At 40.8% G+C, this 14377-nt stretch overlaps 1 protein-coding gene across 14 annotated transcripts in view; it reads right to left on the bottom strand.

Annotated features, from left to right (window-relative positions):
* The window catches only part of RBMS3 (RNA binding motif single stranded interacting protein 3), a 1589121-nt gene that overhangs the window by 122308 nt on the left and 1452436 nt on the right, over positions 1 to 14377 (bottom strand). For all 14 annotated transcript variants that reach the window (XM_070455283.1, XM_070455285.1, XM_070455287.1 and 11 more), the window contains one exon: positions 1257 to 1353. In XM_070455283.1, the coding sequence (XP_070311384.1) occupies positions 1257 to 1353 (97 nt within the window). The remainder of the gene's footprint in view (positions 1 to 1256; positions 1354 to 14377) is intronic.

The following is a 14377-nucleotide window of genomic DNA, read 5'->3' as shown; positions in this document are numbered from 1 at the left end:
AACCAGGCAGGCCTGTAGGAAGAAAAAAAAACTGAACAGCATCTGCACTTAGCCTCATGGGTCCCAAGGAAAGGCATTTAAGAAATCAGCCATCCAGAGACCCTCTAATGCAATCCACACAAAAGTCTATTCCACTCACCCACCGCCATGTATCAAGAACCTAAGTGCAGACACAGAATGAAAATGATCTGCTTCGGAGTGAGGGGGATCTGTTAAGGAAAAATGTGCATAGTCTCAAGCGTGATGCTCTGACAGTGGGGACCTCCTGACATGACATACATAGGTAGTGAATGAAGAACGTGAAACTTCACTGAATTCATAAGCAATCAGCAACATCACAACCCCCACCCCAAACCCCCACGCCCACCCCCACCATATGCATAAGGAAACACACTCATGCACACATTCTCGCTCTCTATCTCCAAAGCTGTAATCAACACCACTCGACACTCTAGACAGCATTCATAGGCAATTTTGTTTCTCATGAGAATTAAAAGAACTGTCTAAAGAACTACATGAGGTAAAGAGAAGGAGGGAGAAATATTCGTGATAACTCAAAGGCATAAGATAAGGAGCCCTGCTTGAGGGGAAGGATGGCTATTTCTTTCTACCTGTGCACTTAACGTTAACTGGCGACAACATCTGGTTTAGGACACACACTGAGTCTCAGATTTTCTTGTGTTTCAACATGTGGAACCCCTGAGGTCTCTTCTGGCCTCTTTGGAAGTGAGGATGAAGTAAGAGGAGGAAGGAGGAATTACTTTTACCCCTTTGATGATTTTCCCTATTTCTTGGAGCCAATGATCTAGCAGCCATCCATGTAGTTTTCCATGGATACACAGAACAACTGTCACAAAATGAGATGACAATGATCCAGCATCCTAAAGGAGTGCAGGGAGTTGCCAGAAATGTGTTCTCAGAAAAGTTACACTAGGGAACTGTGACAACCAAAATAACAGACAACACACAAAGTCACCTCCCAGTGGTCAGAAAGCTGTACTAATGCTGGCTGAAAAGCAGCAAAATCACGAAAACTCAGCAGGCAGGATGCAAGCACAGTGGATTTTTATAATTCAGTGAGACAGATGCAAACAAGCTCTTGAAAGTGTAGGCTCAATGGATAGCTTGAATATTATGACATTAAGATGTGACTAAAGGGAAGACAACTTAAAAACTCTACGGTGTCCCTTTTGACTTGAGATAGTCTACTCCTGGCAAGAAAGGCCTCTCAGGGCGTGTAGGTAAATCGGACATACCTGATATGTGGAGACAGGGGAAGCAGCAATGAATGGCGTGATGGATGTCTGTGGAATCATGCGGTTGGTTGCAATACTGTACGGTGAAGAATAAAATCTGCGAACAGAAAAAAAAAAGAAGATTCATAGATTTGTGAAGCTAACGCACGCCTGGCTGCTAACCAAAAGCTACCACGCGTGTCTGAAGAAGATTGACTTCCACCCTCACGTCACCCATTCACTGTTAACAGGAGTGGACAAGACACTGATGGTATTTGATTCCACTAAGAAATAAACTGTTCTAAACAAAATGACAGCTTGGAGTCCTCTTATAAAATTGGCCACGCAGAAATCTCTTAGGCCAGGTGAGTGTAATAGTATGTTTAATCAACAGGGGAGAAAAGCTGTGGGTCTTGTTTTTGCTTGTTTGCTTTTAAGGCAACACTATTATAAAGCTCCTTGAAAGAAAGGTGAATTGGTAGCACCAAGCTTTACGAAAGTGGCTGGTGTTACACAGACATAATTGCATTTATTTCTTCATTCAAGAAAGAGGATCAGCTTCTAGAGAGTTTCGGATAATTTATGCTAGGCATGAATCCATGCCCTTAGGCAAAAACTAACATAAACACTTTCTCCATGAAAAGAAAAGGACAATTGGTGGACAATTTGGGTCAAGGTGAGGATAGGAATTTTTCTGAATTTAGTCAAGGTACTGATGGAGGCTCTGGATCTCTGTTATATTCTCCTATAGACTCTAAAAAGTGCTGAGTTTATAGTTCCCCAGGGCCCTGCAGTGAACAAGTATAGAAAAACACTGGGGAAGACCAGGCATGGGTGCATGCTCCGTTGCTCAGTCATGTCCAGCTCTTTACAAAGCTATGGACTGTAGCCTAGTCCATGGACAGCCTCCTCTGTTGATGTAATTTCCCAGGCAAGAATACTGGAGTGGGTTGCCATTTCCTCCTCCGGGGGATCGTCCCCATCCAGGGATTGAACCCATGTCTCCTGCATTGGCAGGCAGGTTCTTTACCACTGTGCCACCTGGGAAGCCCCTGGGCCAGAGCAGCGCTCCACAGATCAGAGGAGGGATGATTCTTCTGGATATCTACTAAAGGATAGATTTAACAGAGATCTAGGACTTCCCCGGTGGCTCAGACTATAGTCTGCCTGCAATGCAGGAGACCTGAGTTCGATCCTTGGGTCAGGAAGATCCCCTGGAGAAGGGAATAGTTACCCACTGCAGTATTCTTGCCTTGAGAGCTTCACCGAGAAAGGAGCCTGGTGGGCTGCAGTCCATGAGGTCACAAACAGTTGGACACCACTGAGCAACTAATATTTTCACTACTTTCAAAGGATTTTGAAAACACTGACACTCCATCTCCACTCAGACTATACCCTGGAGCCCACAAGTTACCTAATGCTCAGATTCCTCAGAAGAATCTTAAATCATGTTTCCTTCTTCATATCTCACTGGCAAGGGAAAGTCTAGAGTGACTAACTACTGAACATGCACACAAAACCAGGTTGCCAGTGATGGACTATTTCCCCATTATGAAGATAGATTAGGAAAATGCCTATTAGGGATCATGGAATCATTGTTTCATTTTGCCACACTCTTCAGTTCAGTTCAGTTCTGTCACTCATCTGCGTCTGACTCCAGTCAGCCTGGACTGCAGCACACCAGGCCTCCCTGTCTATCACCAACTCCTGGAGTTTACCCAAACCCATGTCTAATGAGTCGGTGATGCCATCTAACCATCTCATCCTTCTCCTCCTGCCTTCAATCTTTCCCAGCATCAGGGTCTTTTCAAAGGAGTCAGTTCTTTGCATAAGATGGCCAAAGTATTGGAGTTTCAGCTTTAACATCAGTCCTTCCAATGAAAAACCCAGGACTGATCTCCTTTAAGATGGACTGGTTGGATCTCCTTGCAGTCCAAGGGACTCTCAAGAGTCTTCTCCAACACCACAGTTCAAAAGCATCAATTCTTCAGCAATCAGCTTTCTTTATAGTCCAACTCTCACATCCATACATGACCACTGGGAAAACCACAGCCTTGACTAGACGGACCTTTGTTGACAAAGTAATGTCTCTGCTTTTTAATATGCTATCTACGTTGGTCACAGCTTTTCTTCCAAGGAGTAAGCATCTTTTAATTTCATGACTTCAGTCACCATCTGCAGTGATTTTGGAGCCCAAAAAAATAAAGTCAGTCACTGTTTCGCCATCTATTTGCCATGAAGTGGTGGGACTGGATGCCATGATCTTAGTTTTCTGAATGTTGAGCTTTAAGCCAACTTTTTCACTCTCCTCTTTCTCTTTCATCAAGAGGCTCTTTAGTTCTTCTTCACTTTCTGCCATAAGGGTGGTGTCATCTGCATATCTGAGGTTGTTGATATTTCTCCCGGCAATCTTGACTCCGGCTTCTGCCTCATCCAATCCAGCATTTCTCAGGAAGTACTCTGCATATAAGTTAAATAAGCAGGGTGACAATATACAGCCTTGACGTACTCCTTTTCCTATTTGGAACCAGTCTGTTGTTCCATGTCCAGTTCTCACTGTTGCTTCCTGACCTGCATGCAGATTTCTCAAGAGGCAGGTCAGGTGGTCTGGTATTCCCATCTCTTTCAGAATTTTCTACAGTTTATTGTGATCCACACAGTCAAAAGCTTTGGCATAGTCAATAAAGCAGAAATAGATGTTTTTCTGGAACTCTCTTGCTTTTTCGATGATCCAGTGGATGTTGGCAATTTGATCTCTGGTTCCTCTGCCTTTTCTAAATCCATCTTGAACATCTGGAAGTTCACAGTTCACATACTGTTGAAGCCTGCCTTGGAGAGAATTTTGAACATTACTTTACTAGTGGGTGAGATGAGTACAGTTGTGTGGTGGTTTGAGCATTCTTTGGCATTGCTTTTCTTCGGGACCGGAATGAAAACTGACCTTTTCCAGTCCTGTGGCCACTGCTGAGTCTTCCAAATTTGATGGCATAATGAGGACAGCACTTTCACAGCATCATCTTTCAGGATTTGAAATAGCTCAACTGGAATTCCATCACCTCCACTAGCTTTATTCGTAGTGATGCTTCCTAAGGCCCACTTTACTTTACATTCCAGGATGTCTGGATCTAGGTGAGTGATCACATCATTGTGATTATCTGGGTCATGAAGATCTTTTTTGTTTAGTTCTTCTGTGTATTCTTGACACCTCTTCTTAATATCTTCTGCTTCTGTTAGGTCCATACCATTTCTGTCCTTTACCGAGCCCATCTTTTCATGAAATGTTCCCTTGGAATCTCAAAATGAATTCAATTACTACTTTTAGTTTCTTTTCTTTTTAAAAATAGTTTATGACTGAGGTTGGAATTTTGGAGACAGAAGCCTCTTCATCTCTCTGAGGTCACTGATATTTTGAATAGAGAATCTCATGAGTCACCTTTCTAAAGAAGCATTCCACGACAACCCCACTGAGTATAGGGGGGGCTAGATTTCAATGTTCCCAGGGTTCCAAGAGTAAATTCTTTAAATTTAAGTAAATTCTTTAAGCTTAGATTCTGTACAAGTATCCAAGCAGGCGTTATAGTACTAGAGTCTTAAATTGATCTAGGTTTCAACAAGGATTATAAGGTTGGGGTCTTTTGGTTAAAAAAATGTAGTTGAAAAAGTTACACCATTACCCATTGCATTCTCCTTACTATCCATACCTACATCTACCACATCTCTAAATCTGCAGTTGTGTAGTTTAGGAAAAATGAATATTGACTATGTAATGTACCTATTAGAATGATCAAGTTAAAAAAAAGGCAATCAGAGCTTTCAAGGATTTAGAGAAGGTGGAATTCTCTTTCATTGTTGGTACAAATATAGAATGGTACTGTCCTTTTAGAAAACAGCTTGGCAGTTTCATATAAAGCTAAAATACACAGTATATAACTGAAAAATCCTACTGATACATAGCAACTAAAGATAAATGAAAACTTGAGTTCAATTAAAACCTTGATGCAATTATTTACAGCAGCTTTGATCCTTGCCCAAAACTGGAAACAAGCCAAATATCCTTCAACTGAACTGCTAAACAACGTATGGTCCATCCATACACTGGGAGGCTACTAAACAATGAAGAGGAAAGAAGCACTGGTATATTTAACATGGTGAGTCTTAAATGAATTATGCTAAATGAGAGATCTCAGACTCAAAAGACTTTATATTTTATATCTATTGTATAACAGTATGGAAAATGAAAAACTATACAGACCAGAAAGAAATAAAGGATGCCAAAGGATGCCAAAGGCTGGAGTTAAGGGAGGAGGCTGACCACAGAGACATAGGGGGAGTTCTGGGAAGTGACGTAACTGTCCTGTTTCTTCACTTCTTGGCGGCTCCACTACTGTGTACTTTTCAGACCGCGTAAAATTGTACCCTATTAAGAGTGTATATATAAATTACTTTTAACAAATCCGACTTTCAAAAAGACAATTACTATGGAAGAAAACATCTATTCTTCCACTTAAAAAGAACTGTATTGAAGGGTTTACTGTGTGTACCAAAAATGGGTAAGACATTCATTTGAGTTTCTCTCTTTAACCACTTAACTTGAATCTCCTTTGTACGTTAACCAGCCTAAAGCCAGCCAATGGCTTTCCACTGCAGTGAGAACAAAATCTGAATTCCTGGTATCGACTATTGCTGGCACAGTAAGGCTACTGTCCATCTATCTTCCTTCCTTGAGCCAACTAGGATCCAACCAACCACAATGACCTTCTGTCACGGGAGCCTGTTATTCTCAGTCTCATCTTGGGCCTCTGACCTTACCATTCTCTCTACCTGCAATGCTTATTTCCCCAAATCTCCCCATAACAACCTCTTTTTCATTATTTGTTTCACTCAACTTTCCCTTCTTCTAAGAGGTCTATAGCTAAAGTAGCAACCACCATCTCTGACCCAATTGTTCTCTATTCCTTTCCTTTATTTTATTTTATTTTCTTATTGGCATTATCACTGTTTGAACTAGCCTTTTAAAAATGTCTTTATATATATGCTATAGGCTGAATGTGTGTGTCCCTTTAAAATTCATATGTTGAAGTCCTAACTCCCAGAGTGGCTGTATGTGGAGATGGGGCCTCTAAAGAAGAAAGTAACATTAAGTGAGCTCGTGAGGGTGGGGCCCTAACCTTACAGGGTTAGTGTCCTTATAAGAAGAGACACTCCAGAGACTTCCCTTTCTCTCCATATGCACACACAGGGGAAAGGCCATGTGAGGACATAGTGAGAAAACAGCCTTGTAAAAGCCAGGAAAACAGTCCTCACCCCAGACTTAATCACCCAGATCTTGATCATGAACTTCTAGCCTCCAGAACTGAGAGGAAATATATTTCAGTTGTTTAAACCCACATGATCAATGGCTTTTTTTTTTTTTAAACAGCAGTTGAGCTGACTAATGGAATGCATTTATTTATTGGTTGTTTCTCCCTCTAGAATGTTGGCTTCAAGACAGTTGAGGACATCTGCACTCTGTTGCCTAGGACAGAGCCTGGGGCATAATAAATACAGGCGTACCTAATTTTATTGTGCTTTGCTTTGGTGTCCTTCAAAGATACTGTGATTTTTACAAAGTGAAGATTTGTGGTAACTGTGCATTGTGAGACAATGATTAGTGTTTTGAGCAATACGATATATATTTTTTTTTGTAGGTTTTTTTTTTTCCATTTATTTTTATTAGTTGGAGGCTAATTACTTTACATCATTACAGTAGTTTTTGTCATACATTGAAATGAATCAGCCATGGATTTACATGTATTCCCCATCCCAGTCCCCCCTCCCACCTCCCTCTCCACCCGATCCCGCTGGGTCTTCCCAGTGCACCAGGTCCGAGCACTTGTCTCATGCACCCAACCTGGGCTGGTGATCTGTTTCACCCTAGATAATATACATGTTTCAATGCTGTTCTCTTGAAGCATCCCACCCTCGCCTTCTCCCAGAGTCCACAAGTCTGTTCTATACATCTGAGTCTCTTTTTCTGTTTTGCATATAGGGTTACCATTACCATCTTTCTAAATTCCATATATATGTGTTAGTATACTGTAATGGTCTTTATCTTTCTGGCTTACTTCGCTCTGTATAATGGGCTCCAGTTTCACCCATCTCATTAGAACTGATTCAAATGAATTCTTTTTAATGGCTGAGTAATATTCCATGGTGTATATGTACCACAGCTTCCTCATCCATTCGTCTGCTGATGGGCATCTAGGTTGCTTCCATGTCCTGGCTATTATAAACAGTGCTGCGATGAACATTGGGGTGCACGTGTCTCTTTCAGATCTGGTTTCCTCGGTGTGTATGCCCAGAAGTGGGATTGCTGGGTCATATGGCAGTTCTATTTCCAGCTTTTTAAGAAATCTCCACACTGTTTTCCATAGTGGCTGTACTAATTTGCATTCCCACCAACAGTGTAAGAGGGTTCCCTTTTCTCCACACCCTCTCCAGCATTTATTGCTTGTAGACTTTTGGATAGCAGCCATCCTGACTGGCGTATAATGGTACCTCATTGTGGTTTTGATTTGCATTTCTCTGATAATGAGTGATGTTGAGCATCTTTTCATGTGTTTTTGTGCCATCTGTATGTCTTCCTTGGAGAAATGTCTGTTGAGTTCTTTGGCCCATTTTTGGATTGGGTCATTTATTTTTCTGGAGTTGAGCTGGAGGAGTTGCTTGTATATTTTTGAGATTAATCCTTCGTTTGCTAATACGATATTTTTAATTGAGGTATATACATTGTTTTTGTAGACACAATGTTTTGTAAACTAACAGTCTGCAGCCTAGTCTAAACATGACTTTTATATGCACTTTTAAATTTGTGTGACTCATTTTATTGAGATATTTGCTTTGTTGCAGTGGTCGGGACCTGAACTCACAGTATCTCCAAGGTATAGCTATGCTTAATACCTGAAGGCTGACTGAATGAATAAATGAGTGCAAAACAGCTTAGTGAGATAAGCAGTGATCACAGTAGAGGATGGCCAATGTCAAATGTGTGGAGACACAGAAGATGCCATCTGTTCAGATAGGAAGCTGGGAAGTGAGAACTGAGAAAGCTGGCTTACATCACAAATCACCTATCTGTACATCTCAATGAAACCTTAAACTAATGCCCATTTTCGAGGCATGTAGAGGAACTGATAATCAGAGAAAACAGAACTTTTCTACAAAAAATCATGGTTTACATCTAGGGAAAAAAACAAACACAAAAAACCCCTTCAGGTTTTATCTTAGATCTGACTTATGAAACAGTGAACAGAAAGATTTATGTGGGGCTCATAATGACCTAACAGGCACTCATGACCATTCCACTAACAGCCCTTTTCTCCATGTAGGTTTAACTTCTCTTAGAAACCGAGTCTCAGCCTTGCATACCAACAGCATAAACCATGCTTCACATTTTAGAGTGGCTGGTTTATTTTGCAAACTGTACCAGGTGGCATATTAAAAATGAAAGCAATAAGGACTGGATGGACAGACAGCATTTACAGGGACCTTTACAGGAAAAAAAGAGAGCAGAAACAGAGAAACAGTCAAGTAAACGGATTCTAACAAAGAGAACCCTTAGGGGAAATTTTCATGCGTTTTTGTTCTATTTCCTCTAATCCTACCCATCCAACAAGAATGATATTTCATACTCCCCAGCAAATTCCAATACTCTCTGCCACTCAAATCAGAAAGTTATTTAGAACAGAAAATGGACTGGAAAGATCAGACTCAGCACACTACCTTGATCCTCTAATTCCGGTCTTCTGAAATAAGCTCTCCCCAAGTCCAAACATAAACCAGATGAATTTATAGAAAGCTTTGCTTAAACCATGACAAGAGAGGCTGTTACTGCATCTGAGGCTTAGAGTCGCCATGTCTAAAGAAAATACACCGAGCCGGCCTCCAAAGAGAGAGCTGCAGAATGAGTTTCCCAGTCCCATCACTTGTTCTCAATCCCTGCCATGTATTCTTCATGGTTTAAAAACACTCTCACACAGCCACCACATTTTAAAAGGAGAAGAAAGAACATCCAAATAAAAACTTCAAGCAGAGGTGTCCTATTTTGGGGGAACAGGAAAGGTGAAATTGACAGCACTTTAATTTTTTGGCTCTAATAAGAAAGCTAAGGTCATTTGAAACATGTGACTGTATTTTTATATCTGGTTAGAAACCTGTATGCAGGTCAGGAAGCAACAGTTAGAACTGGACACGGAACAACAGACTGGTTCCAAATAGGAAAAGGAGTATGGCAAGGCTGTATATTGTCACCCTGCTTATTTAACTTATATGCAGAGTACATCATGAGAAACACTGGGCTGGAAGAAGCACAAGCTGGAATCAAGACTGCCTGGAGAAATATTAATAACCTCAGATATGCAGATGACACCACCCTCATGGCAGAAAGTGAAGAGGAACTAAAAGTCTCTTGATAAAAGTGAAGGAGGATAGTGAAGAAGTTGGCTTAAAGCTCAACATTCAGAAAACTAAGATCATGGCATCTGGTTTCATCACTTCAGGGGAAATAGATGGGGAAACAGTGGAAACAGTGTCAGACTTTATTTTGGGGGGCTCCAAAATCACTATAGATGGTGATTGCAGCCATGAAATTAAAAGATGCTTACTCCTTGGAAGGAAAGTTATGACCACCCTAGATAGCATATTTATTTATTTATTTTTAGATAGCATATTTAAAAGCAGAGACATTACTTTGCCAACAAAGGTCTGTCTGGTCAAGGCTATGGTTTTTCCAGTGGTCATATATGGATGTGAGAGTTGGACTGTGAAGAAAGCTGAGCGTCGAAAAACTGATGCTTTTGAACTGTGGTGTTGGAGAAGACTCTTGAGAGTCTCTTGGACTGCAAGGAGCTCCAACCAGTCCATCCTAAAGGAGATCAGTCCTGGGTGTTCATTGGAAGGACTGGTGCTGAGGCTGAAACTCCAATACTTTGGCCACCTCATGCAAAGAGTGGACTCATTGGAAAAGACCCTGATGCTGGGAGGGATTGGGGGCAGGAGGAGAAGGGGACGACAGAAGATGAGACGGCTGGATGGCATCACCAACTCGATGGGCATGGGTTTGGCTGGACTCCGGGAGTTGGTGATGGACAGGGAGGCCTGATGTGCTGTGGTTCATGGGGTCGCAAAGAGTTGGACACGAATGAGCGACTGAACTGAACTGAACTGAATATATGCATTATGGGCTTCCCATGTGGCTCAGTCATAAATAATCTGCCTGCCGATGCAGGAGATACAGGAGATGTAGTTTCGATCCCTAGGTTGCGAATATTCCCTGGAGGAAAAAATGGCAATCCACTACAATATTCTTCCCTGGAAAAATCCCATGGAGAGAGGAGTCTGGAAGGCGACAGTCCACGGGGTCACAAAGAGTCAGACATGGCTGAGCACACACATGATGCATAGATGCATCATGCCTTGCAAATGCTATTACAGAAAACTAGGAATGAATTTTTAACTCGCCATTTTTTTCTAGAAAGTGTTTACTAAGATATTTATTTGACAAAATGCACACAGTAAATTCACAGGTGTGATGAGTTTTTCTTTTCTACACTGTCCTAAACATAAACAAGTGTTTTCCTCCCAGGACCTAGAGATATCTTGGGTTGTGTCAACTGGTCAGGGGGCTGCTACTGGCATCGAGTTCATAGAGGTCTGGGATGTTTCCTTCTCCAGGCGATCTTACCAACTCAGGGATCGAACCGGGGTCTCCTGCATTTTAGGCAGACGCTTTACCATCTGAGCTACCAGGGAAGCCCAAACACAGGACAGTTCCCACCAAAAAAATGATATGATGCAAAATGACACTCATGTCAAGGTTGAGAAACTTTCCTTGGGAATGTTGACTAGTTACTCTGGAGAGGTTTCACATGAAAAAATTCCAAATGTCAAAGGGACTGTGAGGTTTAATTAAGCATGATCTATCTGTAGAACTCTGAGCTGGCCTCTGAAAAAAGTCATATTTTTAAGGAACGCAAAGGGTTATTTGGTTTTCTGGCTTTTAAAGCAAGTGGGTTCCAGAAGTCAAGAGAATGGAAGTCTAGGTCACTAGCAGGACATTATTTTACCTGCAGAAGAGCCATCTCCAGGGAATTTGGCAGTCAGTAGTAATACGGTGAAATCTTATTTCACTGACAATAAAAATAACACGAATGTATCAATAACCCTAGGGTAGGATTTTTTTTCTAACTCTAAAAAAATCACACACAATCCTATATTCACGCTGAAATAACATTGCTGCCTTGTCATTCATGTCCATGGGCAACTGTGTTGGAGTCAGAACCATGAATCCTCGGGGAAACCCTATAGCAGAAGATTAATACGTTATGGTCATCTTTATTGTAATACCACATATCTTTCACATCACATTCCTTTCCTAGTGTAATAAGATCTGGTTTCTGTATCACTTAATATCAAATGCCATATAAAACAGCTGGCAAACCAAAGCCGTAGAAAACATTTTTTCCCCCACATCTCTCCCAAGAACACATTTTATTCAAATCAAGCAATCCAAAAGGCATTTACACAGCAGACCTTAGTGAAAAGGGCACAGGAAAAGATGAGATTTTGACTGGGGAAGGAATTATTTCCCACCTCTTATGCTCATATTTGAAAGTGATGGGATTTCATATTGGACTGTTAAAACAGCAATAGGCGAGCAGTAATAACACATTACAGAGTTATGCCAGAGAGCTCTGAAAGAAGAAGGAGCATTTTTATTCTCCTAAGTTGACCTACAGTAAAAAAGTACCAAGTGGTTTCCTTTTCCATTGCAACCCAGAAACTTCTTCACTGTAACCTTCAAAGCCTTAGATACAAGTGACATTGAACTGATTTTTTTAAAGTGATCATTTGGGTAGATTCAAGCAGATGACACAACTGACATGTTCTGCCACCTACACTCAAACTGCTCAGAGACACCATGGTCCACGTTTACATTTACAAATGTTTGTTCTTCATCAGAGAAAAATCAAGCTAAATTTGGGAGTACTTATTTCAGTTTTATGTTGCTGTATTTACATTGAGGTTATGGAATTTAGAACATTTAACAGTTTACATGACTGAACTATCAGATACCCCAAACACATGTCTGAATTTGATACTCAGAAACCCACATGACTGAGTGCAGTTATAGGATGCTCCAGGATTACAAAATAAGTTCTTTTATTAAAAAAAAAAATTGAAGTATACTTGATTTACAATGTTGCATTGACTTCTAATGTATAGCATAGTGACTCAGTTATATACATACACACACATTGTTTTCAATACTCTTTTCCATTATGGCTATCACAGGATATAGCTTCCTGTGCTATATAGTAGACCTTGTTGTTTTTCCCTTCTATATATAATACTTTGCATCTGCCAACCCCAAACCCTCAGTCTGTCCCTCCCCTACTTCCCCTCCTTCTTGGCAACGACATAGCATTTCCATATGATCCAGCAATCCCACTCCTGGACATATATCTGGAAAAAACTAGCACTCAGAAAGATAAAACATGTTCTTTAGATGTGACACACAGCCAAGAGGACAAGCTCAGGTCACTGCTCCATCGAGAGGCCTTCCAGATCTCTTCCTAGAATGTAACGGCTTTTACTCTGCGGTCCTAGGACATTTATTTTAACTTATTTTGTGAAAAGAATAGAAAAATATAAACAGTGAAAAATAAGTGTCCCTATCACCCTGCTTCTCAGTACTCTGCTGGCCCCACCAGAGAACTATCGCCACCATGGCTTACGTCTGCCTCCAGAAGTATTTACACATCTGAAAGGCAAGACATACACAAAACTCAAGGCACTCTGCTTCTTTCACAATACTACTGGCATCATATCTAGAATTTGTGTGCATGCCCATTGTTCCTGACAGGATGGGGACTTTTTTTGAAATCTGCTTTACCAACATGATTTTAAACAATACAACAGATACATAAGATAGATATAGATAGATAAACGGTACAACAGATACAAAAGAAAAGAAGTTTGTTCAACTGAGTCATGCTTAAGCTGTCTTTAACAATATTAACTGGATTGGAGTTGGTTGCAACTGTATCTTTGGATACGTTTTTTCTACATCAAATGGGATCAGTTTCTTCTCTACAGCAATAAATATTTAGGCCTCTGTTAGCTTACTACTCTCGTTCTAAGTTAGGTTTGCCTACTGGATTGAATGGGCTTCCACGGTGGCACTAGTGGTAAAGAAACTGCCTGCCAAAGCAGGAGACATAAGAGATGCAGGCTCGATCCTATGGGTCAGGAAGATCTTCTAGAGGAGGGCATGGCAACCCACTTTTGCATTCTTGCCTAGAGAATCCCACAGAGAGAGGAACCTGGTGGGCTACAAACAGTCCATGGGGTCACAAAGAGTTGGACATGACTGAAGTGACTTGGCACGCATGCAGGGACTGGACTGAATACATGGGTATAATTATGGAATAAATACTTTACTCTGGACATTCATATTCAATTCCTTCATATGCTGAATTTTCTAAATCAGTTTCCACATCTTTAAGAGGTACATGCTGACAATAAGTCAAGAAACAGGATATTGAGGAACCACATGTGGTTATTTTGACATCTTAACATCCATAGAAATGATTATTTATCTGTTGCCATATAAGACAATTAAAACCCAAAAGACCAAAACATTTAAAAAACTCATGTATATGAAGAAATACCAAGTGAATAAGGTTAGTTAGCTACAATTTTGCTGTTCCTTCCATTTCATGATATAAAATTTCTACCATGTTGGTACCAACACAATGCATAATATAATGCTTCCAAAATTCCACTGTTAACCCAGGACATGAACAAGTCATGTGCAGTTTGGCTCCTTTGGATGAAACTGGAGGTTGCATTTAAAGATAATCAGATTAGGGTGTTACATGGGAACAAAGTGGCTTGATACCAGGAAAGGGAATGGGTTACCTAATGCCACTTTGCTGGAGTCAAGCAGATGTCATCAGTAACATTTTCTATGTCTGATTGGGCATTCACAGTACTAAGTTAAACAGCCTGTAAAGAAAAATAAGACATGGGACCTGCCTTCAATTTAATAGTCCATCACAGAAATAAATATGATGTCAATAGCTATGTGATAAAAAGACTGT

The sequence above is a fragment of the Odocoileus virginianus genome, chromosome 26 (genome assembly GCF_023699985.2).
Source record: "Odocoileus virginianus isolate 20LAN1187 ecotype Illinois chromosome 26, Ovbor_1.2, whole genome shotgun sequence".
Lineage (NCBI taxonomy): Eukaryota > Metazoa > Chordata > Mammalia > Artiodactyla > Cervidae > Odocoileus > Odocoileus virginianus.
The sequence above is the reverse complement of the archived record's forward strand: the minus strand, read 5'-3'. Positions and strand labels throughout refer to the sequence as shown.